Consider the following 27,679-nt stretch of genomic DNA (forward strand, 5'->3'; position numbering starts at 1 on the left):
GCCCCGCCCCGCCCCCGCTCGCCTCCCCGCGCCTCCCGAGCCCGCGGCTCCGCCGTGACGCAGTTCCGCGTGACGCATTCCGTGTGACGTAGATCCGCGTGACGCTCTGGGCGGGCGGATTTGAAATTGCGCGGCGGTAACGGCGGTAACGGTAACGGCCGGGCGGGGACAGCGAGAGCGCTCTGCGGGGAGCGGGAGGGCAGCAGCACCAGCGCCCCCACCCCTCAGCCGCCGGTGTCCGTGAGGCGGCGGTGAGTCCCGGGCTGGCCTCGCTGCTGAGTGCCCTGGTCGCCTTCGGTGGGGTTTAGACGCGCTGTCAGGGCGAGTGGGTGGAGCTGCGCCCAGCTCTGCCGCTCTCCTACCCTTTGATTTTCTTGCTGGCGTGTTGGCTCTGGCAAACTCTGCTCTTAAATCTCTGCTTGAACTCTGTTCTTGCAGCGTCCTGGCTTACATCAGCAATAGTGTGGGCAGCAGGACCAGGGCAGTGATTGTCCCCCTGTACTCGGCACTGGTGAGGCCACACCTCGAGCACTGTGTCCGGTTCAGGGCTCCTCAATTCAGGAAGGACACTGAGGTGCTGGAGCATGTCCAGAGAAAGGCAACGGAGCTGGACCACAAGTCCTATAAGGAGTGGCTGAGGAAGCTGGGAGTGTTTAGCCTGGAGAAAAGGAGGCTCTGGAAAACCTTATCACTCTGGAACCACCTGAAAGGAGGGTGTAGCCAGCTGGGGGTCGGTCTCTTCTCCCAGGCAACGAGCGACAGGACACAGTCTCAAACTGCGCCAAGCTTAGGTGGGACAGTTGGAGGAATTCCTCTACAGAAAGGGCAACTATACACTGGAATGGACTGCTATCGTGAATGAGTGTGTTAGGGCTGCTTAAAGAACCACCACACCTGCCCAGCATGGTGGTGGAGTCAGTGTCCCTGGAGGTGTTTAAGGAAAGGCTGGATGTAGCACTTAGTGCCATGGTCTAACTTACAAGGTGGTGTTTGGTTGTAAGCTGGACTTGATGATCTCTCAGGTCTTTTCCAACCTAATTGATTCTGTGATTCCAGAGGCTGATCACTTGCTATGTTTGTGAAAATTCAGTCTCTCTGTGGTTGGTCCTAGCTAAAGTAATGTAATAATGCAGCTTCTTCCCTAGACACAGTGAGGTCGTGAATACACTGCCCTATGATTTGAGCTAAATTTCTGTTGTCATTTGTGAGCAGTGGAACTGGAAGCAAAATGAAACACAGTTTGTATTAATAATGTGTTTTGGTAATGTTTGTAGTAGAGGAGGTTTATATTAGTTATAATTCAGTCATTTAAGCCCATCCCACAAATAAAATATAACCTTTGTAGAGGGCAGAAGCTGGCATTATTTTCCTGAATTAATTCTGTTTACTTGCAATTCCCCTCTAATGCCACTGTGGGGACAATGGTATTCATATTCCAGTTTGATTTCTATTCTGCATGCATAGTCTGAAGAGAGCCATATTATTATCTCAGATTAGGTTTTCCAGTTATTATGCTGTGATACTGGGAGATCATTTGCAAATGAATGGGTAGGCTCAGAATTAGCGGCTCGGGAGCTGATGTATGGCTGAAGTGCTGTAAACAGTATTCGTGGTAGTCTGGCCTTCTTCCCAGTGGACTGAACTGAAAAATTTCTCAAGCTCTTTTGCTTTTGGAACCTGTAGGCCTGAAGTCACCAAATATAAAGAAAGGCAAAACAGCAGGTTTGGAATAAGCACTGACACTTTCATCAATAAAACAGTTGATTTAAAAGACTGTGGCTGCTCCTTTATATTTCTGGAGTATAACATAATCGATCTTTTTTCCTTCTTCTTTTTTTTTTTTTTTTTTGATCTAATGTACAGGTCTACTTGTTTATTCTGAGCCTTTGGAAAATCATTGTGGCTTTTAGAAAATAAAATATCCTTAGATCCTGGATTTTCCAATACTGAGGGACTGTGATTTACAGCTCAGTCACAATGAGGCGAAACTCAAGTATTGCTGGAAACAGCGGTCGGCAATCTATGATGGCACTGAGAGTGCAGGACAACAACAAGATGGGTCTTCAAACACCTCAGATGTAAGTCTTGCTGGTCAGGTTGCTAAAAATAAGTATGTAAAACTAATTCTGAAGAGATTTATCATAGTGTGTTTGAGTGTGTGAATAGGAACTGAGGGAAAAAATGGAAACAGTGACAAGAAGGCTCCTTGCAGCCAAGGATGTTTGCACAAGTGCTCCAGTTTTGCAAAAATACTTCCTTTAACCTTTTTGTGTACCTGTGTCATATTTCAAACAGTAACACTTTCTTACATGTTTCTTAGGAGGTGGCTGAGTGCATCAGTTGACCTTTCTAGGATGTTGCTGTGATGAAGGTGCTTAGGAATATATGAGTCCGTGTATAGCTCTTGTATGAGCAAAACATGAATTGGTAGAAATAGTCACTTGAATCCTTCTCTATTCCTCAGGAAGGATAGAAGCACCTTTGGGAAGCTGAGCCTGAGCAAACCTACATCTGGAGCTTCAGAAAGAAAAGTCAGCTGTTTTGGGAAGGGGTATGGATAACTTTTGTTCTCAGCACTGTAAATTTAAACAAAAAAGGTCCTATGTAATTTTGATATTTTTCTTTCTTGACAGATTTTTATTATAGGGAATAATGGAGCTGAGGTAAGCTGACCTTCAGGTCTGCCTTCCTCCAGTCCTTGATCACTAAACAATAATGCTGTGGAGTAGGAATTGCTTTGGGAGCTGCTTTTTTTCTCTTGGGAACGATGTGCACTGCAGACCTCAAGAGTATCTCAACACATTTTCCTGTTTAAGGAAGACCAACATCTGTAATACACTCTGCCTTAGTTTCTTCTCTCTAAGATACAAACCTTCCAAAAATCTATGATCTTTCTTAGTTCATGACTTTCTATGTTGTGGGTATCTCCTTTCATAGGACCCCAATGTTGCAGGGGTCTATTTCTTTTAAGTATTCCTTAAATATTTTAGTCTTTATTTACAGTCACCAACATGATTTTTTTCTTCATCTTTGGGGTATTTTTCTGCTCTCTCTATAAGTTTGTTTCTTTCAATAAAATGAAGAAAGTATTCATCTAGGATGCAGTAATCCCTTTATGGTACATGTGACTTGTGGCTTCCAGGTTGATTGGAAAAACAATCACCTTAAATTAAGAGACCTTCAACAAAACTTCATTTGTATAACAAAGGAAAACATAAAAATAGCAGTTGTTGTGACTTAAACGTTGAGTTGTTCTTTATATGTATTGTCACAAGACCTGTATTTATTGTCTGCTCTTAGAGCGAGTGGGGCTGGAGGGTCGCGCAACAGCCAGTACAATGTGTTCGGGACAGAAAAGATAAAGGATCCCAGGCCCCTTCATGACAAGGCATTCATCCAACAATGTATCAAGAAGCTTTGTGAGGTAACGTATTAACCTATTCACATATGTTACAAGGTGTAAAATGTACTAATCAAAATGCTTATTTCTCTTGGTTTCAACCCCTAAGTTTTTTTTAGTGATTGGTATTCCATGTTTTGTTCCCACAGTTCCTCGTTGAGAATGCTTATGCCCCTAATGTTTCCATGAAATCGCTACAATCTCCATCAGTTAAGGACTTTTTAAAAATCTTCATCTTTATGTATAGATTCCTATGCCCTTCTTATGAACTGCCTGACTCAAAATTTGAAGAGGAGATTCCCAAAGTTTTTAAAGAGCTTGGGTAAGATGATTATTGTTAGTCTCCTGGGCTAAATAGATATGCTATGGCTAGAAATTTAAAAGCTCAGAATTCTGCATTGATAGTTGGGGAGAATGGAGAGGTTTCTTCATTCAGATGAGACTCTAAAAGTACAATGTTGTGATTGTTTTGTTTCATTTTTGTTTAGCTCTAGGTTTACTCTCTGACTTTCAGAGTCTACTATACATTTTATATTTGAACTTGCAGAACTACTAGCTCTTGGAATCTTGCTTTTTAATGTAAAATTTAATCGATTACTTGTATAAAACTTAGAGACAAGACACAATTTTCTTTTACAGACCTTTCTTTTCATTCAGTTAGAATCTAAGAACTAAAATTTCCAGAATTATGGATCAAGTTAGTTTAGTTTAAAATATGTTTTCCTGCAATTTTTCTCATTCTGCTTTCAAAGCAGAGTGTGGAAATAACAAAAATGACTGTTAAGGTGAAAAAAACAACTAAGTAGCCAAGTGGTTTATTGCTGAATTTGTTCAGTGTTTGAAATCATTAACACCCCAACGTTTTCCAAGAAAGAAAATCCTCTGCCTGTTGATAATTGTGTATTTTCAGTCTCATTTAAAAAAAAAAAAACAACAAAGGAGTGTATTTTACTCCTGTAGATTTGAACCCATGATGGTGTGAAAGTGCTGGGCTCTGTAAATGTAGGTGTAAATCTGTTTTGCTCGCTTCACTTTGTTCTTAGCACTTTAATAAAATTTTGTTTTAATCTGTAACCTCTGAAACTGCTGACCTAGCTTGAAATGTTGAAAAGGATTACACTCTGCTGCACCAAGAGTGTAATTCTGGATAAAATGACTAATTCTGGCAACTCACTTTAAGTTGTCTTTTGAGAGTTCAAGAAGCATCTGGATGACACTCTTAATCATATGGTTTAGTTGTAGGCAGTGCTGTGAGGAGCAGGGAGTTGGACTTGTTGATCTTTAAGGGTCCCTTTCAAATCAAGATATTCTGTGAATCACAAAATGAGAAACCCATGACAATTGAATAAAATAGTGCTGTAAGAACTCAACTTACTTCCTTTGATGTACAGTATAAAGTACAATTGAGTTTGCTCTTCCTTTTGTGCCTTCATCTACATTGTGCTTCTTTATTCTCAAAATGTACTGGTTTGTTTCCATCACTGTTTGCCACAGCTATTAAAAATGTATTTTCTTTGGCCTTATAGGTACCCCTTTCCTCTTTCAAAAAGCTCCATGTACACTGTGGGAGCACCACACACCTGGCCTCAGATTGTGGCAGCTCTGGTTTGGTTAATTGATTGTGTCAAGGTAACATTTGTCTTAAGATAAATATTTCCACTTTGCAGGCTGGAATGTTAGTTTCAATACAGATGCAGTAAATATTTTCTACAAATCTCCTTGTTTAACATATATGTAAAGAAAAAGGTAGGTGTTCTTAGCTGTCATCTGGGAGCTGACCCTTAGCCTTATGTTTTAGTAACTTTTAAATAAGCTTTTCTTGTTACATTATGATAATTCTTTTCTTTAAATGTATGCACTGGACAAATTAATGTATAAAAAAAGGTGGGGAAGTGCTGACATAAATACATTAAATGTGAGAAGTTAATGGGTATAATCACTGAATAGAACTGGTATCTTCAGTGCAGATGTTGTGACATCTGCCATTCTCCCCTAAATTTGAAGTTGAAGGATGGAATTTTCAATTTAAATTACTCAAAAGTCCTGTAATTCTTATACAGAGTGGCAAGTTTTGTGTTTGGGTGGGGTGTTTTTATTTAATTTTGGTTTTGTTTGGTTTGGGCTTTTTTTTTTTTTTTTTTTTTTTTTTTTTAGTAGTGGTAACTGTTGTTGCTGCCAGCTCAGGTCTGAGCAAAATTTGGAATCTGTGACAGAAGTTCTCCACTGCTGAATTGAGCACCCATGAAAATCCTGTCCTTTTTTGCTGAAAAGAGACAAGACAATTTGGCAGTGTTCACTGTCCAGTTCATGCCTCCTTACCTGTGTGTTTAGTCAACTAAGCACAGGCTCATTACAACCTGCTTGCTGAAATCCTAATCCATAATTTCTTATCATGAAACCAATATGAAAACTAATGGATGTCTTCACATTTGCTCTTTGTGTGTCCACCTCTGCTTTTCAGCTGTACACTGCCATGAGGGAAAATGCGCCACCGTTTGATGAAGGACAGAACTGGGGAGGAGAGACAGATGATGGAATTGTACATAATAAGGTACCATAAAAAGTAAATGAGAATCAGAATTGCTCGACTGCACTTTGCCATGTGCTGTAACGACACAATTTAAATACAGTTTAGATTGTTGTGTCATGTATTTATAGATTCTGTTCCCTTTTATATTCACAATGCTTTCTAGGAAGTAGAGTAGCATTTTATAAAAAGCCTGATGAACTATTTCCTGAGCAGGCATCATGGCCTGTCTATTGATGAAGACAGAGTATTAAACAGAAATGCCTTATTCTCTAGTTCTCCTTTGTGGAGAAAGGGAATCATTATGCTGCTTATTGTTTTAGTAGAGTTTCTGGTATATTTTGCTTTAGCACTCAAGACTTTGGAGGTTAATAGCAGTGCAGTGTAAAGACAGTGACTTAATTCTAAATATAGTTGCTTCTGCCAATATCTACTCAGTTTACTATGTAAAAATTGGTTGTAAAGTTTTATTTCTGAGACACAAAATAGGGTGGCAATGTAATTCAGGCACTTAAAAATCCAATAGCTTGCTTTCTTTTTAATTTATCATAGATTATTAGTACTACTCAGATTTAACTCAGTGTTAATTCACAACAGGTGTTTGGAAGGGGTTGCATTATAAGCTAAAACATTTAATTAGAAAATTGCAAAAATCAAGTTAAATCATAATTTTGGACTAAGGTTACAACCTGATGGCTGGCAAGTAAAAATGTTTTTAAACTAAATATGTTCTTCTACACTGACACTTATGCATATATGTTGATACAAAATTCACAATACTGGTGTAATTGCTTCTGAAACATCTGTAACTTAGTGTCTAGCAAATTCTTTTTAGGTAACCTTTCTTTAATTCTAGATTAGTTCTTTGACATCTGCAGATTGGAATTTTAATGGTCGTATTTCCTGAAGAGGTCTGTTAAACAGATCTACATTTTCCATAAACTAGCCTGAGAGAATCATATGCGTCAAGATAAAAAATTCTTTAATATTGTACCTACAATCCTTGTAAAATATCCCAGAAAAATATAGCATTTCCAGACCTTTCTTAATGTGAATTATAGGTGCCTCCTTCTGCTTGAATATAATCTTTTAACATTCTGTGTTCAAAGGGAGGAAAAAAGTTGACTTTACAGAAGTACAATCAAAACAGTGAAAGATATTTTTGGTGTCTTAAATTCCACTGATTGAATAGCTTTAGACTATCCAGATATTTTACAGGCTTTGGAATTGTTGAAATGAAAGATTTTTAAATTGTTTGCAGCTTTTCATGGACTACTCTGTGAAATGCTACGAGCTTTTCATGAAAGGGAGAGATACTTTTGAAGAATTGGATGCCGAAGTGCAGTCAAAATTAAGTAAGTTTTCAAGTTTTAATTAATATTCAATTGTGTTACTGGTTTCTTTTCTCCTAGCATCAGTTTGTTCAGTTTACAAGTGAAAGTGATCTGAGATAAGGGAACTCTAAATTCCTAAGTACCTTTCAGTTACTTCAACTTTTTACCAGTACAGATGGATGGGTCATGATCTGCTCTCAGCTGTAGCTGTGTCACCTGTTTTTTTAATGGCTTTGTGGCAGAAAACCAGTATACAATTCTTCAGATGCAAATTCCATCTATGCAGATGACTCTTGTTTCTGTCTGACAAAGTTAACAAGTAAAAAAAAAGAAAAATATTGTCAGAGGATGCACACCTAATAAGAAAGAAAGTTCAGCTTTTAAAGCTCTAAAAACAGTCTGCAAGAGCTCCAAACTGTGTTGTGAGGGTTCCTGTTTATGATTCAGTATGCACCTGTGTTTGTCTCCAGGGAGGTAGAAAACTGTTAGTTTTTTTTGACTCACTCATTTCACCACCTATAGAAATACAAACAGAATTTGAGAACAAGCAAGAAAAACATTTCTTGCTTTCTTTGCTCTCCTATGAAAAGCCAGAATAAGGACACTTTGTTTGCAAACTAGAGTCATCAGCTGGAGAGGGAACAAGCTACCACAATGCTACCGGATATTAGTGGGAAAAAATAATCACCCCATTGTTTGGCAAAGGCTAAGTGAAGTTAGGGAGAAGATTTCTCAAGAGGCAAGGAAGTATATGGATAAGAAAGAGGTTGTTAAATAAGTTTGATCTGTTCTAGCTTCGCAAGGTAGTCTGACTTGTATACTATCCTGTGGTGTGGGCTGTATGAGAGTTTGGAAACTCTTAACTCACAGGAGTGACTTTGAAGTCTTTTTGACACAAGGACTGAGAAATCCATTTCTCTTCTTGTTTGTTTTGGGGTTTTTGCCTGGTTGCATTTTAATGAAAGGTTTTTCTGATGGGTTTCTTGGTTGTTTTTAGTTATTTCTTTAGTGTAAAAGAATTGTCCAGATAATGGGTATTTACTGTGCTGAAGCTAATGTTCAGATACTCAGGTGGTGATATTAAGTGAGATTAATTTGTAACCCCACTCTCTTTTCCCCTCTCCCCCAGAGGATTTATTTAATATAGATGAATTCCAGATAGAAAGTTTAGCAGCTGAAAACAAAAGACTTCAAGAAGAGATTGCAAGACTAGAAAAAGAAAAGGAAAGCGAGCCGGTTAGTAAATTATGTCTCTGTTTTTATGGTGGAGTTGAATTTTATGTTATTGACCATTTCTGAATGAAGATACTTATGATACATAACACATGGAAAAGTATTTTCAGTGCTTTGAGATTTTAATTAGGACGGGTTTTTACAGACTATACCATTATAAGACAAGGCATTTTCTGTGGAGTCTTCAGTCAATATTTGTTTAATGATGTGCAGATATTTCCAGGTAATAAGGTCTTGTATTGACTGAAATATTAATAAAATACTTGAACCACTTTTTTTTTTAATATAAATCTCAAAATTATTTTTTCTAAATGTGTTGGCATGAGGCATGGGATTCAGTGGTAACAATATATTTTAGGGAAAATGTTTTGCTTGAAAAGCTGGATTCTGCTTTTAATGCATCATGAGTTTAAAAATGGGTTAGTGGCTGTGCAGGTGGCAAACTGAGACTCCTGCCAACTGAGCAAAATGTGTGCTGGGTTTATTCCCAGCTTTCCATGCCCTAGTTTTATCTGCCCTCTGTATATTATTATAATTAAGTTGTGAACTACCTGTAATAAGAATTTTCTAAATGCAGGGTCTAATGCAAATGAGAGACTTAATGCTGAAATACAAGAATCTTTTTAACCTCTATGCTGTTATTTTAAAGGTGCTTGACTTGACTCAGCTGTCAGAGATAAAAAATAATTAAAGTTCTTTAGTTTTATATTTGTGCTATTGATATTGACCAATTACTGTCTTGTCTGGAAAGTGAAGTCATTAGCTTATATTAATCTAAGAGTGGTTGTTCTTTTCACTCACTTCCTAGGATCGTAGAGTAACGCTACGAAACGTGAAATCATCTCTTCAAGCTGATGTCCAGAAATACCAGGCTTATTTGGCTAATCTGGAATCTCATATAGCCATCCTTGATCAAAAAATGGAAAGTGTTAATGATGAAGTTGAGACAACGGGTAAGAAGGCCTTGATCACAGCCAGGACAGTGAAGCTAGAAATAGTCTTAAAATAATTCTAATTCTTAGCTTGAGGACAGAGCGAGATACTTGGAGTATGATGATGCTACAAATAAACTTTCCAGAATGAATTGCTAATAAAGATTTTTCTTGTCTAATAGCTGTTAGTACACTAGAGTAGTGAAATGACAATGATATGTAATAAATAATTATATTATTTACTCATAAAATACGGAGGTTAGGTTGAAGTATATAGGCTGGCATTTTATGTCCATTTCACAAATGTTTTGTGAACTTAGAAATGGAAGTAGAAGCAATGAAGCAGGAGAATGCCCGGCTCCAGCACATCTTTGATAACCAAAAGTACTCCGTTGCGGACATTCAGAGAATAAATCATGAGAGAAATGAGTTGCAGCAAACTATTAACAAGCTGACTAAGGAAGTGGAAGCAGAAGAACATCAGCTGTGGAATGAAGAGCTAAAATATGCTAGGAATAAAGAAGCGGTATGTGAAAACCCCACTACACTGAGGTGGCTGTCAGTTTTCATCATGAAAGCTTAAAATTGGAATATTGCTAACTTCTTTCCTAAATAATCTAACAACACCATACATGTATCTAACCAGGCAAAACTGACAAGAATGGCCTCTGTTCATAATATCTCTGAAAAATGTTTCTTCCCCCCCCCCCCCCCCCCGCCCCTTTTTCTGTTTTGTGCTTACTGGAAATGTATTCTTTTCTTTTCTGGACCGTAAGAGATGTAGCTAGAATATGCAGCACTGTCAGCTCTCACTGCTATAGCATTAAGGCCTTTGATAACATTAGCATGCCAATGCTTTGATAACACAAGAAATTTCAGGCTGATGTTAATATTTCATAGCAAGGAAGTATGGCAAAACTAGTGAATTTGAATCAATTGCTTTGCATGCATTTAGGGCCAGATTAGTCATTTATGTAGAAGTGGTAACATCTTTCAAGGTGCAAGTTCAATTGCTTCAAACAGAACAATAAGATATAGTCCTGTAAGTGATGGGATTTAAAAGCTGCTGCTTTGCCAGATGGAGAACTAAAGAAAAATACTCTCAAATTTATTTGGTATTTGGCAAGGTTACCCTTTATCAAGCACTTGTATTAACTTAAATTCCTTATGTGCAAGTAAGAAGCACGTAAAACTGGAAAAAAAACTAGGGTTCTTTAGTGTTTGTATATAAATAGCACTCATTAATTAGAAATTAGAGCATTTAATAAGCTTTGTTTAGAGGCATTCTCAAGTTAGTTTGTTATAAGGATATGTGGCTGTGTGGCATTTGCTGTCAAAACTAATGAGAGAAGGCACATTGACATGATGGTTGGTTTAGTATTGGTTTAATTGGATGATTGTTTTAGTATTATTGTCCAGCATGTTTTTACTTTCCTATCAGCTAATTCTCAAAAAGTTGAGGCAGGTAAAATTATGGCAGATGAATTTGGAAAACCACAGGTGAAAGCATCCAGTGTCAGCCATATACACTGAGAAACTTTGCTGAGCAAACTGCTGGAATGGCATTACATACAGCTCTTGAATACTGTGGTGTAACAAGGAATCACGTCTATACAGAGCAACTCAGGAACTTGTTTAAAGTACTATATGAATACTTTTTGCAAAGCTTTCCACTTGTATCTCTTCTATGATTAAAGCCCTCTTCTCCTCTGAGCAGATTGAAATGCAACTGGCAGAGTATCATAAACTGGCGCGAAAGCTGAAATTAATTCCAGTAAGTGCTGAGAATTCCAGAGGCCACGACTTTGAGATTCAGTTTAATCCTGAGGCAGGACCAAATTGCCTAGTCAAATACAGAACTCAGATCAAGGTAAGTAAAGTCAACACTAAAGGCTTTGGTTACCAGTCACAAAAAAAAATGTGTTTCTTTGGAAATGCTGGAAAGGTCTCTCAATCTCACAATGAAATGTCATTGAAAAGCTTGTGTGATGAGTCACCATAATGACATTTTAGTATATGAAAGAAATTTGGTATTGGAGAATACAGTAGCCTAAATAAAAATAGAAGGAAAAGATGTACTGGGGTGCATCTTGGTTCAAATAAGCAAATTGCATTAACCAGATCTTCTTGTATGCATATTTTACAGGCTCCCCTCATGGAGATCATCAACCAGACTGAGGAAGAAATTAGTAAAGCCACTCAACAGAAAATTACTTTGGAAGATACTTTAGAGCAGGTGTGTTGGTTAATGAAGATTAGGGCTATGATACCAACCCTAAAACCTTATGTGCTGCTTTCATTCAACCTTTTGCAGGGGTGAAGAGTGGTGTGGTGGGCTGGTTTTTGTTTGGGTTGGTTTGTTGGATTGGTTGGGGTTTTTCTGAGGACAAGTAGAGGGGGAGAAGCTGTGAGAAAACTGCTTTAATTGTGATGAGACCTAGAAGTTTTTCCAAGAATTGGTGTCTTTGTTGGTTTAAATATTGTGTATTCCCTGAATTAAAGTTTATGTAGCTTACATAATTGACCATAAACATTGGAAATACTTGTTTTTAATAAGTTGCCCATTCCAGTTGATTGTGTGGCTTACCATCACTGACAAATTGTTGTCAGGAAGATTTTTAGCAACATGGGTTCGGGACGGATTGAAAGTGGGAGAATTTTATTTCCCCATTCTTCTACCTTTACCTTGGATTTTATTGCTGAGCATGATGTTGTGTGGTATGGAATGTCCTTTTGGCTGGCTGATCTGGCTGTGCGCCTTCCCAATTTCTTGCCTATCCCTGCGCTACTCAGTGAGGGGCCCTGGGAGGGATAGAAAGCCTTGGAATGCTGTGCAAGCACTATTCAGCAATAGCCAAAACACTGGTGTTACCAACACTGTTTTAGCCAAACAAAGAACAGTACAGACTGCTATGAAGACAGTTAATGCCATCCCAGCCTAGCCTTGAGGCGGCTGGTTGTGGGGTCTGTAGCTCAGACCCAGGAAGCTGTAACCGGTCCAGAGAGATGGCCCCGCGAGGAACTGTCTTCCCGAGGCCTGTGCAGCTTTCCCTCAGCTACTGGAGTGCCTTTGCAGAGAGGCTAACAGCTCTTTAGTGATTTTCAGCTGGTAATTTCAGCTCTTGCTCTGCCAGGCAGTCTCCAGGCCAGACCAGGAGGAGAGAGACGAGAGGCCCGTGTGGTATTCCCACATAGGTGGCTTTATTGTCTTGCACCCGCAGAAGTCTCCCGACTGAGCTAGCCAGGCTTCTTTTATGGGGATACAGAGGTGGGTGTGAGAGGGTAAAAGCCAATGGATTACAAAGGATCTACATAGGGTCTCCCAGAGGATCATGGGTCTGTGTCCTCTCTTGCCGTAACTGAAGAGTGCTGCTTTTTCCAAGGGGATTCTGCTGGGAGGTTGTGCAACCTCATTATCAGCAGACCTCTCTCCAGGGCAGGGGCTGGGCATATCCCACATAGCCTGGTTTAATTTTTTTTCTGAGCTACCAGGTTTTGTTTCTGATGGCATGGATTTGTATGTTGGAATTCTTTTTGAACTGTATTTCCTTGTTTATGTTTTCATCCTAGGTGAACGTAATGGTAGAGGACAAGAAACGCAGTGTGAAAATGCTGACAGAAGAAGCTGAAAAGCTGGATGATCTTTATCATCAGAAGCTTAAGGTAGAATTTCTTACAGGTTGATGACAGCTTATCTTTAGTGATATCCTTATCCTTAATCTTTGTATTTATAGATAAGTTTTTGGTTTGCATTTTTGTTTGGGCCTCTGCCTTTGCCTTCTTCCCTTCCTCTTACAGGATTTTTTCATTCTTTTCAGGAAACCAATTTGACTGCTACCTTAATTGAATCAGTTTTCACTTTCTTGTAAGAGAATCTGGCATCATACTATAGCAGATCCTGTAAATCATAAATTACTGCATCTAGTAATAAAAGCAGCAGCAATCATCTGACCTCAAGATATCTCAGAGCATGTGCTTGAAGGAGATTTTAGGATTAACAGAATCTGCCTTGTCTAATCAATTTATATATAATAAATACATCTACAGTTTTTAGTAAGCATGTTAAATCAGCTTCTGTAAAAACTAAGGAAAATATTGATTGACCAAAAGCATGTTAAATATTTTAATGTTCTGAAACTGTTTCTTGCTTTAGATTCCTTTCCTAGCACAGGAGCAGTCCCTATCATTTTCCTCACTTGTAGTTTAGCAACAAAACGTAGCCCTCTCAGTTAAAAACTGAGTGGCTATTTTGGTACCTCCCAACTTTTCTGACAGCACAGCTTTGGTGGGGCTGTGGTGCCCTGCAGAAAAATGTTCTTTGAACTAAAATAGTGTTTACCATAAATGCTCTTGTAAATCCAAAGTCCTGTGCTATAGCCATGAAACAGGGTTATTTCACTGCTAATACCTGCTGGGTTGGCTAAAGGCAATTAATTTAGTTTAGTTTTTTCAAATCACATGAAATTTAGCTTTTGATCTGTGCTCTTGCATGTACCTTGCTCTAAAAATAAGCTCGTAAAATACACAGTTGCCACCAGGTGTTTATATAAGACATAGTCATGTAATTCCTCTTGTAATTTTTAAAATGCTGTTTGTAAGTCTTAAGTATTAAAATTACTTTTGAAGGATGATGTTTCAGTAATCTCCCAGAATTGCATGTTGAACTGATGGCAGAATTTTGTTTGGCTTTGTGGATTGTATAGCATCAATAGTGTCATTCTCCTTGAAGAGATAATTACTTAGAATTTTACTCTCTGACACAAAAAGGAAAAGCTGTGTTCTTACTCAAATGGGATTTTATTTTTTTAATCTAGAAACAGTTGTTCGTGATGTGCCATTTCTAAGCTATTTAGGTTATCTAAAGAATACTTTTTGAGTTTAACTTTGAAGGGAAAATACCTGCAACACAGGCCTTTAAATATGGTTGAAGGCATAAAGAGAAGGTTAGGCTTATTCAGGGAGGGAGATGATACAGAAAATACCTTAAACTTTAAGTTTGGGAGGGATGTCCTTGGGGATTTTTTATTCAGTTCTGAACTTGGAGTTACTTGTGTTAATTTTGAATTTAAGCATTAGGATGTAATCAGGTAATAGAAAGAAGAAAAAAAATCCAAACTATTCCTGAGCTATGCAACTTTTTCCCCCTCTTTCCTTGTGACTATAGGAGACAGAAGAGGAAGAGCAAAAATGTGCAAATGAACTGGAATCCTTAAAAAGGCATAAACAATTACTTGAGAGTGGTGTCAACGAAGGTCTCAGTGAAGCCACAAATGAATTGCATGATCTCCAACGACAGTAAGACTCGTAACTTCAATGTTTGCCCTGTTGATTTTGGTTTTTAAAGATATTCTCTTGAACCTAACATAGAGTTGTTTCAGCATGTATCTGTCTCAGCATATTAATTTCACAAGTTAGCAACTGAAAGATGTTTTTCCTCAACAGTATTTTGCCAGAATATTTGTCTGCTATATCAGAACTCCTGTTTTCCATGTAATTTTTTTTTTAATATATATATATGGTTGTAGCAAGAAAATTAGTTTGTTTCCAACTTACATGACAACTGCATTTTATACCTCAAAGTCTGGAAAGAGTATTCTGACTCTAAGATGCATTGTTTCTTATCAGTTAGCACAACACTGTCTTTTTTTTTTAAGTTGAATATTAATATACTTTAACTTGGTTCAAATTAATACTTATAGAGAAAAAAGTATGGCAAACATGATGATAAATCAGACTTTAGGTGATTGTTTTAAATGCCAGGAATTCTCTAATTATGGATATGATCTTCTGAGTATCTTTACCTTTTAGATATCAAGTTGTTTTGCAAGCAACAACAGAAGAGAACAGAAAAGTTGGTGGTAACTTGAGTCGTCTTATAGAAACGATTGCTACTCATATAGCATCCATAGCGGTAAGCTAAAATTTCATATTCAGAGTTAAATCTCTCTAGAGACGTTTGCAGTTGGAAATTAGAACTTACTCTTTCTAAGGAAGTATCAGTTATTTAGCTGCTGCACTGAATCCATAGATTCTAGTTAAATTTGTTGACAAAACCTTTGGTATAAATAATTAGAACTGATCATTAAGTTTCAGCAGTAACATCCTGTCAGGTTAAACCTGCTTCTGGTAGATGTCTTTCAGGAAAGTGTTTAACTGAAATCAGTTAACCTGTGCAATGAATGGTTAAAATGCTTTAGCAGAATCAGTACAATACAGACCGTGATAGAGCTAATAGAGCTTTCTATACCTCTTTTCTAGAAATACCTTGATGAACAGAATGTGAAAATTTACAGAGATTATGAAGAATTCATGTCTGAAGATCTATTGTCAGACTTGACCAGCATCCTAGACAGTTATAAAAAGAAGGCTGAAAGTCTCTAATTACTAGAAAGGTGAAGATGAAAATTTTGCATTTTGGAAGCTCTGGTATGATGCCTTCTAAAAGGATGGGTACTACCTGTGTTTAGCACTGAAACTAGTTTTAAGTGTAAGGAAGTATTTATGAACTTTCTTTGTTTCATTGATACAAATACATTAACGAATTAAGCAATATATTTGCATTTTCTTAAAAAAAGGCTTTGCTTACATTCATACTTTCAATATCTTATACATGCTTACAAACAAGTGTGACAGGACGACTGTGGAACAACTGCATTTTGTTCCTTCTTTATAATCAAATCACTTTCCAGGAACATCAGTCAAACAGGCGTACAGTTAAACTGCTAAAATAAGGCAGAGTGAACATCAAGATGGAGCAGCAAGTGATAACACAAATGCAGAGGTTACTGACAACTGAAATACTGCTATGGTTTTTGTAAACATGCAAGATTCCTAAATGATAACAGCTATGCTTTCATTTCTAGAGTATAGATTGTGCATTTCATAGCATATGTATGCATTTAGGGCACATGCATGACAGACAGTTCACATCCTCCCCAAGCCTTTGTTTCACTAGCAAGACTAAATGTAAATGTCTGTCTCCTGCTTCTTTAGTTACCTATGAAACTGCCCAGAGACCCCTCTCACATGAGTAAGCAATTCTTTTTAAAATTAAAACCTCTTTGAAAAAGATGATTAGTCCTTAGAAAGTAGTCTTGTAAATAGCCCAGAAAAAGAAAGATAGTAGTTTGAAAAAAAGTTTTGTCTTTAGGTGCTTGTAATCCCAGATGAAGCTTCACTGAAGTTCTTGAATATGTGTACCAGAGAAAGCTCTAAGTAGGACATCAGATGAATACTGGCTGTGTATATAATCAGTTGTAGGTTTGGTTCATGTTAGATACATCAAAATGGTCTAAAATGTCTGTATTCTTCTTGATAGGCCAGTTGGACAGACGCTGTTTTATTTTTCTTCCTCAGGAAAGTAACAGTAAAATTAGTGTACAGGGAGCTCTGATCTACATACTTTGAAGAAAGGTTTTCAATGCTATGTGAAAGTAGTATCTTGTTATCTACTCTGTCTATAATTTTGTGTTTAAAAAAATAAATAAAACCCAGCATTTGTGTCTTGGATAGTTTATGATGGTGTATCCTAATAAAATCATTGAAGTATTGGAGTGTTGTTTTTAGAGTTCAGACATTTAAATATATAAAGAGAAAAACAATTTTGCAGTTGCTTAGAAGATTTTAACAGCTGATAGATAATGGAAGTTGCTCCTTAATTCTACAATATTTGAATGAAACACAGATCCCTAGGATATACAATAAAACCCAAGTTAGACCACCTAAACACAGACTGCAATTAAAAACTGAATTGTCTAATTCTAGGCTATTTTTGCAGAATGAGTTAAAACTCAGTTGTCCTTAATATAGTGTGTGAATCTTATGGTTCTGGTTATGAGTATTTTGTTCCAGATATTATGATAATGATGACATTATTTAAGCTTCTAGTTTTCTGTTCTTTTTTCATACTCCAGAATTTTGATTTGACAGCTAGAAAAGTTTTCTGACAGGTGGGAAGTTTTTATGCTTTCTTTTGTTGTCCTCTTTTATCTTTACAGGCTCTTCCTTTTGTTTTCTGTAACAAACTAGTCTTTACTACATTCCTTCTCTTCAGAAGTTTTTTGCTTTTGTGCTCTCTTTAACATTTTTGTTACCTAAAGCAATGTTCTTTTAAGGTAGCAAAACTATGACCCAGATAGGAGAACCACATTCCTTTAAAGTATGTGCTTATTTAGGGGCTATGCTCTCTCTTGGCTCCCCTATACCTGTTTGTCTCTGCTTCTGTAACTGATCTTGTATTTCTTAACAGCTGTAGGTTCCTTGCCATGTGCAATATTCAGTTGATTAAACGAAAGCAAAATAAATGGCATTTCCAAGGACTTTATATTAACCCTAAAGAAAATGGGTTAAAGAATTGAAGTCACAATGCCTTCCCTTAATGCACTGGCCAATGTAACATTCTGAAGTTAAAGTCCCAAAAAATTCCATGTTTGTAACATTGGCAACATGTTTTTGTTATTGGTCTGTATGTTGGTGAAGCTAAACTGCCTTTAGAACCACTGCAGGCTTGGGCCTAGGTCCTGTAAAATGCTATAGGGATGTCTGTTGTAATCTAACAGATCAACATCAGCCAATGTTTACTAGGTACTATGTTTTCACAATTTAAAAATGGAGGGAATTTTTTAATCCTTGTTGAATGTGTCCTCTGTGATACTGGAAGTTTATTTTTGATTTGTATTCTGGAATATGGCTTTTAAATTTAGGCAGTAGGCACTAGAACTGCTTTTGGTTCTGTTTGTTTATCGTAATATAAAATCTCAATGAGTGTGTACCATGGCACCTGTACATTTCAGTAGTATGAGTCATTTGTAAATTTTGGCTTTTGTATGGATACAGTCACCTCATTTAGTGCTAGTGTACCTTTTGTACAGTTTGTATTTTTATACTCAAATTTCTTATGCATTTTTCTATGAAGGATAGATTCTTACTGAAGTGTAGAAATATGACATAAGAACCCAAATAATCTGACTTTCCTCAAGGAAATAAATAATAAATGTTGAACATGCATTGTGTAGAGGAAAAATAAAATACAGAAACATCTTCCTGCAAGTTTTAGAGGAATAAAAATTGCTTTAACCTTTTTAAAAATAGATGGCTTTTTAAAAATTCTTAGGAACATAGGGCCAAGCTGTTTTGACAATGATTTATGTGGTATTCTTTTGGCAATAATCTCACCAACCAGCATTTTGTTATCTTAATATTAAATAACTATTTCCTTTACATGACCACTCTTGCATCTGCTTTTTTTTTTTTTCTTTTAATTTAGCTACAAAAAATAACACTTGATGCTGTAGAAGCATGCTGGAACTCTGTAGCTTTCTTCTTTTCCCTGGGGTATGTTGTTTTTTCTTATTATGTTGTCAGAAACTCTCACCACTGTCAAGAACTTGATAGTTCATTTTTGGAGTATTTCTTGAGTGCATCATGTAGATTCATTCAGAATGGAAAAGGCTTCCAAGTTCATTGAGTCCAACTGTTAACCCAACACTGCCAAGTCCACCACAACACCATCTCCCTGAGTGCCACATCCTCATGACTTATAAATACCTCGAGGGCTGGTGATTGAACTACTTCCTTGAGCAGCCTGTTCCAATGTTTGACAACCCCTTCTGTGAAGAAACTTTTCCTAACAGCCAATTTAAACCTTCCCTGGTGCAACCTGAGTGTGCTAAGGCTTTAACTTTGCGGTGTCTGTTCAGCTTAACTTGTATGAGGTTTTTGGAACCCTTCTCATCGGTTTTACCAATGTACAGCAGTGCATACCTATGCAAGCCTTTAGTTCTGAGCTGGATAACAATTTGTGCTCTGTGGTTCTGTAAGACTTCCAGTAGTTTGCCTACTTTGGCCTTTAATGGCAGTTCTCATCCCGGCTCCAACTTCCGTGGCAGAATTACAAAAACTTTTTTTTTTTTATTTATTCTTTTTTGGAAGAGTAAGAAAGAAGAAAAAGCCAATAGCTGTAGACATTCCCTTTTCACTAACAGGGGCAGCTCCCTCAATGCAACGCTCTAGTAAAAAAGGAAGACTGTAGTATCTCATGCTAAGTGACTGTAAAGCAGTGGAGAGTTTGTGAACAAGGGTATTGTCTAGTCATTCCTTATCTACAGGTTATTTGGTATGCAAGTATTTTGAGCACTGCAAACAATCTGAAGAGACTACTTATATAATCTTTCTATTCTTCTCTGGGCTGCACTGTTTTGCTTTAATACTGGAAACCTTAATGTGTCCTTTAGAGCCAGTCAACCGTCCTCTTTTGGCAGAATACAAAACAGGGAATGTACCTGTTTTTTCAATGCTTGCTGTCTACAGATTTTTGGCTGTGAAAGGGTCCTGGTATGATGAAATCATGTATTGTTGAGTCTTTTTTTGCTTGCAGAGTTGACCACCATATAGGGCTATTGTATCTTCATTGGGATTTTATATTTTAGGTGCTTGTTGAAAGTTTTGATGGTATTCATTCCTTTTTAAGAAATGGAAGAAGCACGGAAGACACATAGCCCTCACTGTCCCCACTGGATGAGGGGATACCAATGCCTTAGCCAATGTCATATCTATGGGAAGTGCACTGACATCTTCAGTCCTGTATCAGGGCTGCTTTTTTTTTTTTTTTTTTTTTTTTTTTTTTTTAACCTTGATCTGTTTACAGGATTTTTCTAGACATGACAAATGCCAGGTCTGTTGTGCACTTCTGCCCACTGGAGAGTGGACCTATCATGAACCCCAGTTCATAAAGTCCCAGAATTTGCCTGAGGTAGACAGGATCACATCCACCTACAGGATGATTGGCTGTACTCCCTCTATTCCAGAAGTTCTTATCAACAGCTTCATGAAAACAAGGAGCTTTTGTGATGTGCGGTCTGTATGGTGTTTTCCCTAGCACCTCATGAATGAGACCACAGTTTTAACTGGCAGTGACCTGATAAGCATTTTAGTCTCAAGAACCCTTTGCACAAGGCAAAGATTTAAAAGGCATATAAAATTGTCTCTTACTCCAATTTCACCTCTAAAGAAACATTTATCAGTTTGACAAGACTCCAAAGCAGAAGGAAAGACAGGTGGTGATGGAATGTGTGTAAATATTTTGAAACAAGCAAGATGTATGTAATTTTATTTCACTTTTCCTACAAGGATTCAGAATAGTGAATGCCTTTGTGTTGGTAGAAATCACGTGGTTCTTCTGAGAACACTGCACACTAGCACAGTCATGCATGACAACTGGTATGCCCAGCTAAAAAGAAAGGCATTCACTATTCTGCCTGGAAAAGAGTATCTGGCGTAATGAGTTCTAATTATCTGGAATTAGCAATGGACGTTACATTACATTTGAAATGTAGAGTGGACACCAAATAATGAGGTCTGCTTGACTACTGCTGCATAGTGACTTATTGTCCTCTTCCCCCTTCCAAGGGTTAGGCCATCACTTGTAAGAAAGTCATAAGGAAAGCTGCAGAGTTGAGTCACACAAGACAAGAAAGGGAAAACCACAGTCAGAGGTTGCACTGTTCAGACAAGTTTAGGTATTTTAAGAGGAAAACCACTAACTTGAAAGATACAGAATTTTAAATGTATAAAGAAAAAAATCAACGAATGACAATTCAGCATTAATGGGGATCTCTTCCAGCAACTGCTGGATGATTTGATTCCTCAGAAGCTGTTCCTCAGGTGTTTTATTGGGGGTGCTGAGAACACAAATGCTTAGCCTAGAAGATCCTTAAATCACATCTGTCTTTTGTATGTGCTTGTATTGTGTTTGCCTGGTGAGGTTTTGGTAGCAGGGGAACTACAGGTGTGGCTTCTGTGAGAAGCTGCTGGAGGATTCCTCCATGTCCAGCAGAGCCAATCCTTGGCAGCTCCAAAGATGGATGTGCTGCTGGCCAAGGCTGGACCAATCAGAAATGGTGGCAGCACCTCTGTGATAACACATTTAAGAAGGAAAAATAAAGGTTATTGTGCAGATGAAATTGTGGTCAGAGAAGAGCAAAGTGAGAATATGGGGGAGGAACAACTCTGTTAACACCAAAGTCAGTGCAAAAGGAGGGGAAGGATGTGCTCCAAGGTCTGAGGTTCCTCTGCAGCCCATGGTGGGAACCATGGTGAAGCAGGCTGTCGTCCTGCAGCCCATGGAGGTACACTGTGATGCTGAGATCCACCTGCAGCCCATGGAAGAGACCAACACCAGAACAGGAGGATGCCCAAGACAAGACTGTGAACCCATGGGAAACCCATGCTGGAGTAGGCTTCTGCCAGGGACCTGTGGAGAGAGGAGCCCACACTGGAGGACTTCGTGGTAGGAATTGTGACCCTGTGGAGAACCCACATTGGAGTAGGGTGTGCCTGAAGGACTGCACACTGTGAAAAAGTGACCCACATTCCAGCAATTTGCAGAGAACTGTTTCCTGTAGAAGGGACCCCATGCTGGAGCAAGGGAAGGACTCCTATCCTCTCCTGAGCAGCATCAGGAACAGTGTGTGATGAATTGACCACAAACCCCATTCCCTGTCTCCCTGTGCCATTGAGGGGAGGAGGTAGAGCTGGGAAGGAGGGAGGAGTGAGGAGAAGGTGTTTTTAAGATTTTACTTCTCCTTTTACTTCTTACCTGCTCTGATTTTGTTAGTAATAAATTCAGTTAATATCCCCAGTATGAGTCTGTTTTGCCTGTGATGGTATTTGGTGAGCGATCTCTCCCAGTCCTTATCCCAGCCCATGAATTCATTGTATTTTCTCTCCCCTGCCCATCTGCAGAGGGGAGTGGGAGACTGGCTTTGGTGGGTGCCTGGCGTCTGGCCAGCATCAACCCGCTACGGTGCTACAACAAAAACCCTGTGATACATGCTTGAAGAATCTCTGCATGGCAAAATAGAGACAAAGACAGGGCAATGGTTACTGTGTCATCATCCCAAAATCCAGAGTATGGGGCAATGCCATGCAGAGACATATAACAAATAACTAAGCAGTCAGCCGGGCTTGCCTGGGCTTGCTTGGTGCCACTGCTACTGGAGCTGGTGATAAAATCACTCCTTGAAGGTTCAGGAGAAAGAACCCAGGGGAAGGGAAAGGGTAAAAAAAGAGTGTCAAAAGCAAGGCAATAGGAAGAGAAAAGGGAACAAGCAGCCTTCTAGAAAAAAAGAAAAAAAGGCAGCCTTCCAGGAAAAAAGCAAACACTAATGATGCTCAGCTACAAAAAGCCTGGAAGACACTCAGCTAAGACAACAGAACAGCAGTAGCAATTTGAATGGAAAAGCATAGGGTCTTACACATGTGATATGACCTTTTCTGTGACAATGTATTTATCAAGTTTTCCTATTTCTTACACATTTTACAGGAGAGAGTGATGTATTTGATCCCAGTCTTTTAAGAGTGTGATTGGAGGGACTTCTTCAGACATGATCTTAAAAATCTTTGCAATCATAGCATCAACAGTTTTATTAGAATAGTAATGCTTGAAGACATAAATCTTATACTCTAACAGCCTTTCCACAAATTAAAAACTGTTTTCTCCCAATGTGAATTTGCCAGATACATGTTCTCATGTATTTGTTCAAGAATCATTCATGTTTCTTTGTCTATAGAGGTAGAAAGTTTTTAAGGTTTGGTACATCCTTATTAATTTTCCATGAGCGAGTTGACTCTGGGACTCAGAAGGCGCAGTGGATTGCCATCAAACTTATTTCATGACCACTGAATATCTGGCTGCATTCATTTGCCCTTGTCAAAGGTGAATGACAAGAGCTTCTTGCTGGGGTTCCCTTTTCAGAGAAGTTCCCTGCTATTGCCATGGTTTCCCTCAAATAGTTCCATGACAATCCTACAAGAGCTGACAGGCTAAATCCTACAAGTATCCATCTAGTCTGGTGTCCTCCTTCCAAATACGGCTTTGGAAAACAGTGCAAAAAACTACAATGATCAGATATGGAATAACTTGTTTTCCAACTTAAACTCTTCCTACTCAGTAATATTTGGATATTTTATTCCAAGGCTAAAGTATACCATTTTCTGTCTCCTGGGAATAATGTCATTCTTAATTTTTCCAATCCTTAATCTCCTTTCTATTCATATGAAGAAAAAATTGTTTTAAACCTCACTAAATTATTCATTCTCATTACATATTTCGAAGTTCAATCAAATATTTTATGAAAAGTAGATCTTCCTGTCAGTTCTGCAATGTTCCTGACTATAACTCCATGTTTCTTCTTGCTTTGTGAGATATACTAGAAGGTCCTGATTATCTTTCCTATTTTTATACTTTCAACTGTAATACTTTCTTAGTTTGGAAATCCCAGTCGTCTTAGGCATGCTTTCCACAACTATTTATAGCCTATCTGTAATCATCAGAGCTTTTGTTTCCATTGGATTTTAAACTACCATGTCGCTCTGTATTTTTGTTAATGAAGTACACAGCGAACAGTGAGAATTTACATGAGTTTTAGCCACAAAGCCCAACTGACAGAGTTAATTTGGACAACATCAGGTTGAACTAATGGTTTGTTGTCCCTCCCCCTTCTTTACCATCTCTCTCTGTTGCCTTCAATTTTTAAAAGTTTAATTTAATCTCTTATCACCTCAGTCTGGTATTTCAGAACCATGGACTGTGTTTACAGTCCTCTCAACTCGACTAAGTGGATTGTGTTTCATGAATTTTGTCACTTCATTTGCTCACTAGTTCTTGTCAAGTTACTGAGAAGCAAATGAAAAACAAATTACTAGATAGCACTTCAGTAACCCACTTCCCCACATCTACCTTAGTTTTCATGTTATGATGATAAATCATTGATTAATTCTATGATTTAGGTTCTGTCTCTCAGATGCCTTGGTTTTCTGAATAGTGATGCTGTTGTTTCACACCTCAGTGGCTCAAGTAACGATGTTCTTTTGATTTACTCCTCAGGGGTTCTCACTAAGGTACTTTTTCTAACAGGCTGGGTCAAAGGTCCATAGAGTTCTAAATCCAAGATGCCACAGGCTCCTCTTCCTACATATAAAACCTTTGTTACCTTAAGGAGGAACAGCACTTTTTCTTGGATCATTTGGAATTTGTAGCACTGTACCTACAAAGCGTATGTAGGCAGTAGCATCCAGTATCACTAAATAGACTGTGTCACTGCAACAAGCTACTAGAGAGGCTGTGCATTTTCTTCTAGTGAAGACACAGCAATTTTCATTATGTGAATACAAAATATTTACTATCTAAAAATGTCCAGTGCTGGAACTTAGTTAATATTTGCCCTCAATAAAAAAAATAAATCAGATATTTATTCCTTGAATGAAAAAAATTAAATACATGCAGGGTATAACAATAAATAAGTCCTTGCACACACACACAAAAAACCACTTTCCTGAGCATCATCTGAAATATCAAATGGCAAGATGAACAAATTATTGTTACTCTACTGTTACTATTAATTTTGAAAAGTAACATGGTATCTCACTTTAGAATACAGTAGATAAATATAAACAATCTTCCTTTTTCCAGAAAAGAAATTCTTTTCCACAAGGACTGAAAATGATTACTCAGTTGTTCATAGAACAAAATACTTCATAGTGCAAAATGAAAACTCTGCAACTGCAGGCATACTTTAAATCAGCTTGCAGATAAGCCGAAAGATGAGGAACTTATTTTCATGTAAATTAAGTGCTTGCATTTCAGGTAGAACCATCCCTTCCTCCTCGCCATATTAATTTTGAAACTAGATTAAATAGGTCATCAAGTGTTTTTCCCAAAGCAGTTAGCATTCTAAAATGGAAGTGTTGTCTCAAGGCTAGAAACACAAGTACACTGTAAAACAAAATTTTGTTTAATGAACTCATAAAGTAACAAGGTTTGATACACACTTCCAAATTTCTTCAAGTCATCATTTAGAGGGACTCTGAGTCACAGCCTGTATAAAAACTACCAAGAGACCTCTCTTAACTGGGTAGTACAAATGCTCTTTATTCTCACAAAACTCCACACTGCTCAGTTCCACTACTCAATTTGCTTTCTTGTAGTCTAACTGGGCCCAGACAATGGTGGCGTTATGTCCAGATGATGCCCAGTCACAAGCAGTGCTCCGCAGGGCTCGGCGTTGGGGCCTGTCCTGTTTAATATCTTCACTGGCAGCCCAGGTGATCAAGCAAACCCTCAGTCACTTTGCACCAAGTTGTGCAGAAGTGTTGATCTGCTGGAGGGCAAGAAGACTGCAGAGAGATCTGGACAGGGTGGATTGATGGGCTGAGGTCAGTGGTCTGAGGTTCAACAAGGCCAAGTGCCAGACCCTGCACTTGGGTCACAACAACCCCAGGCAGTGCTACAGGCTTTGGGAAGAGTCACTGGAAAGCTGCCCAGCAGAAAAAGACCTGAGGGTGCTGTTAGACAGCAGCTGAACATGAGCCAGCATGTGCCCAGGTGGCCAAGAAGGCAAATGGCATCCTGGCCTGGATCAGTAACACTGTGGCCAGCAGGACTGTGTACTCGGCACTGGTGAGGCCACACCTCAAATCTTGTGTACAGTTTGGGCCCCTCACTACAAGAAGGCCATTGAGGTCCCGGAAAACATCCAGAGAAGGGCAATGGAGCTGGTGAAGGATCTGGCACACAAGTCTTATAAGGAACAACTGAGGGGGCTGGGGTTGTTTAGCCTGGAGAAAAGGAGGCTCAGGGGAGGCCTTATGGCTCTCTACAACCCCCTGAAAGGAGGGTGTATCCAGCTGGGGGTCGGCCTCTTCTCCCAGGCAACAAGTGGTGGGACAAGAGGATACAGTCTCAAGCTGCGCCAGGAGAGGTTCAGGTTGGACATCAGGACGACTTTTTTCACTGAAAGGGTGATTAAGCACTGGAAAAAGCTGCCTAGGGAAGTGGTGGAATCCCAGTCCTTGGAAGTATTCAAAAGGCATGTGACAAGAATTTTTTGTTACTCATTTGTCACCTCTACTGTTTTACAAACCTCCCCTACATGCCATCACAATCCTTTCCTCAAAACTAAGACTCCTTAAAACAGAAGCAGCTACACTTTTTGTGAGGGTTGAATGAGTGGACACTGGGGTAGATTGAGAACTGGGTGAATGGCAGATCCCAGAAGGTCATGATCAGTGGCACAGGGTCTAGTTGGAGACCTGTCATTAGTGTTGTCCCCCAAGACTCAACACTGGGTCCAGTATTGTTTAACTTGTTCAATGACTTGGATGAAGGGACAGAGGCCTCCTCAGCAAGTTAACTGATGACACAAAGCTGGGAGGAATGGCTGATACCCCAGAGGGCTGTGCAGGCCTTCAGAAGGACCTCAACAGGGTGGAAAGATGGACAAAGAAGAACCTTCTGAAATTCAACCAAGGTATACACAGGTTCTGGCACCTGGGGAAGAATAACCCCCTGCACCAGTACAGACTGGGGGTTGACCTGATAGAAAGCATCTCTGTAGAGAAGGAGCTGGCAGTCCTGGTGGACAAGCAGCTGTCCATGTGCCAGCAGTGTCCTTGTCCCCAAGAAGGCCAGTGGGATGCTACAGTACATGAGGAAGAGAGCATCACTAGCAGGTCAAGGAAGGTGATCCTGCTCCTCTATTCAGCCCAAGTGGGGCCATATCTGGCATTCTATGCCCAGTTCTGGGCTCCTCAGTACAAGACATGGAGCTCTGGCAGTGGATCCAGTGGAGGGCAACAAAGATGATTAAGGGACTGGAACATCTATCTTATCAGGACAGCTGTGAGATTTGGGCCTGTTCAGCCTAGAGAAGAGATGACTGAGAGGTGACCTTATCCATGTGTACACGTTTTTAAAGGGGGCTGCCATGAGGATGGAGCCAGGCTCTCCACGGTGGTCCCAAGTAATATAACACGAGGCAATGGGCAGAAGCTGATGCACAGGAAATTCCACCTGAACACAAGGAAGAACTTTACTGTGCGGGTGACTGTCCACTGGAAGAGATTGTCCAGAGAGGCTGTAGAGTCTCCCCTACTAGAGATACTCAAGAACCATCTCGGCACAATTCTGTGCCATGTACTCTCGGATGACCCTGCTTGAGCAGAGATTTGACCAGGTGACCCACTGTGGTCCCTTCCAACCGGACCGCTTCTGAGATTCTGTGATTGTGTTAAACAACAGCGTTGGAATCTGGATCGGCCGCTTTAAGGCAGACGAAGCGGGACTTCACACCTCTGCTCCCTCCCTGGCCGCTGCCCGGCCTGTGGCGCGGACGCGCCCGCCGGTGCCTGGAGCACGCCCGCGGCCCCGCTCGCGCCGCGCTTCCCGCGCCGCCGCCCGCACCGCGCGCGAGAGCCG

The 27,679-nt window shown here is 39.2% G+C and overlaps 1 protein-coding gene across 2 annotated transcripts; it reads left to right on the forward strand.

Annotated features, from left to right (window-relative positions):
• The first annotated feature begins 105 nt into the window (after positions 1-105).
• On the forward strand, positions 106-16,979 carry NDC80 (NDC80 kinetochore complex component). 2 transcript variants are annotated; one of them, XM_042030411.1, is made up of 17 exons: positions 106-251; positions 1,864-2,078; positions 2,465-2,551; positions 3,301-3,424; positions 3,550-3,722; positions 4,927-5,029; positions 5,862-5,951; positions 7,189-7,282; positions 8,391-8,497; positions 9,303-9,447; positions 9,747-9,952; positions 11,144-11,296; positions 11,573-11,662; positions 12,997-13,089; positions 14,591-14,721; positions 15,235-15,337; positions 15,685-16,979. In XM_042030411.1, the coding sequence occupies exons 2-17, from the start codon at positions 1,978-1,980 to the stop codon at positions 15,805-15,807; spliced, it is 1,923 nt and encodes a 640-aa protein (XP_041886345.1). In that variant the 5' UTR covers positions 106-251; positions 1,864-1,977; the 3' UTR covers positions 15,808-16,979. The 2 variants fall into 2 exon arrangements, with proteins under 2 accessions (XP_041886345.1, XP_041886354.1); XM_042030420.1 differs by lacking the exon at positions 106-251 and adding an exon at positions 453-791.
• The last annotated feature ends 10,700 nt before the right edge of the window (positions 16,980-27,679 follow it).

Source organism: Corvus kubaryi, unplaced genomic scaffold (genome assembly GCF_017639235.1).
Source record: "Corvus kubaryi isolate FWS band 111438036 unplaced genomic scaffold, C.kubaryi_AGA036_p1.0 132, whole genome shotgun sequence".
In the NCBI taxonomy this organism is placed as follows: Eukaryota; Metazoa; Chordata; class Aves; order Passeriformes; family Corvidae; genus Corvus; species Corvus kubaryi.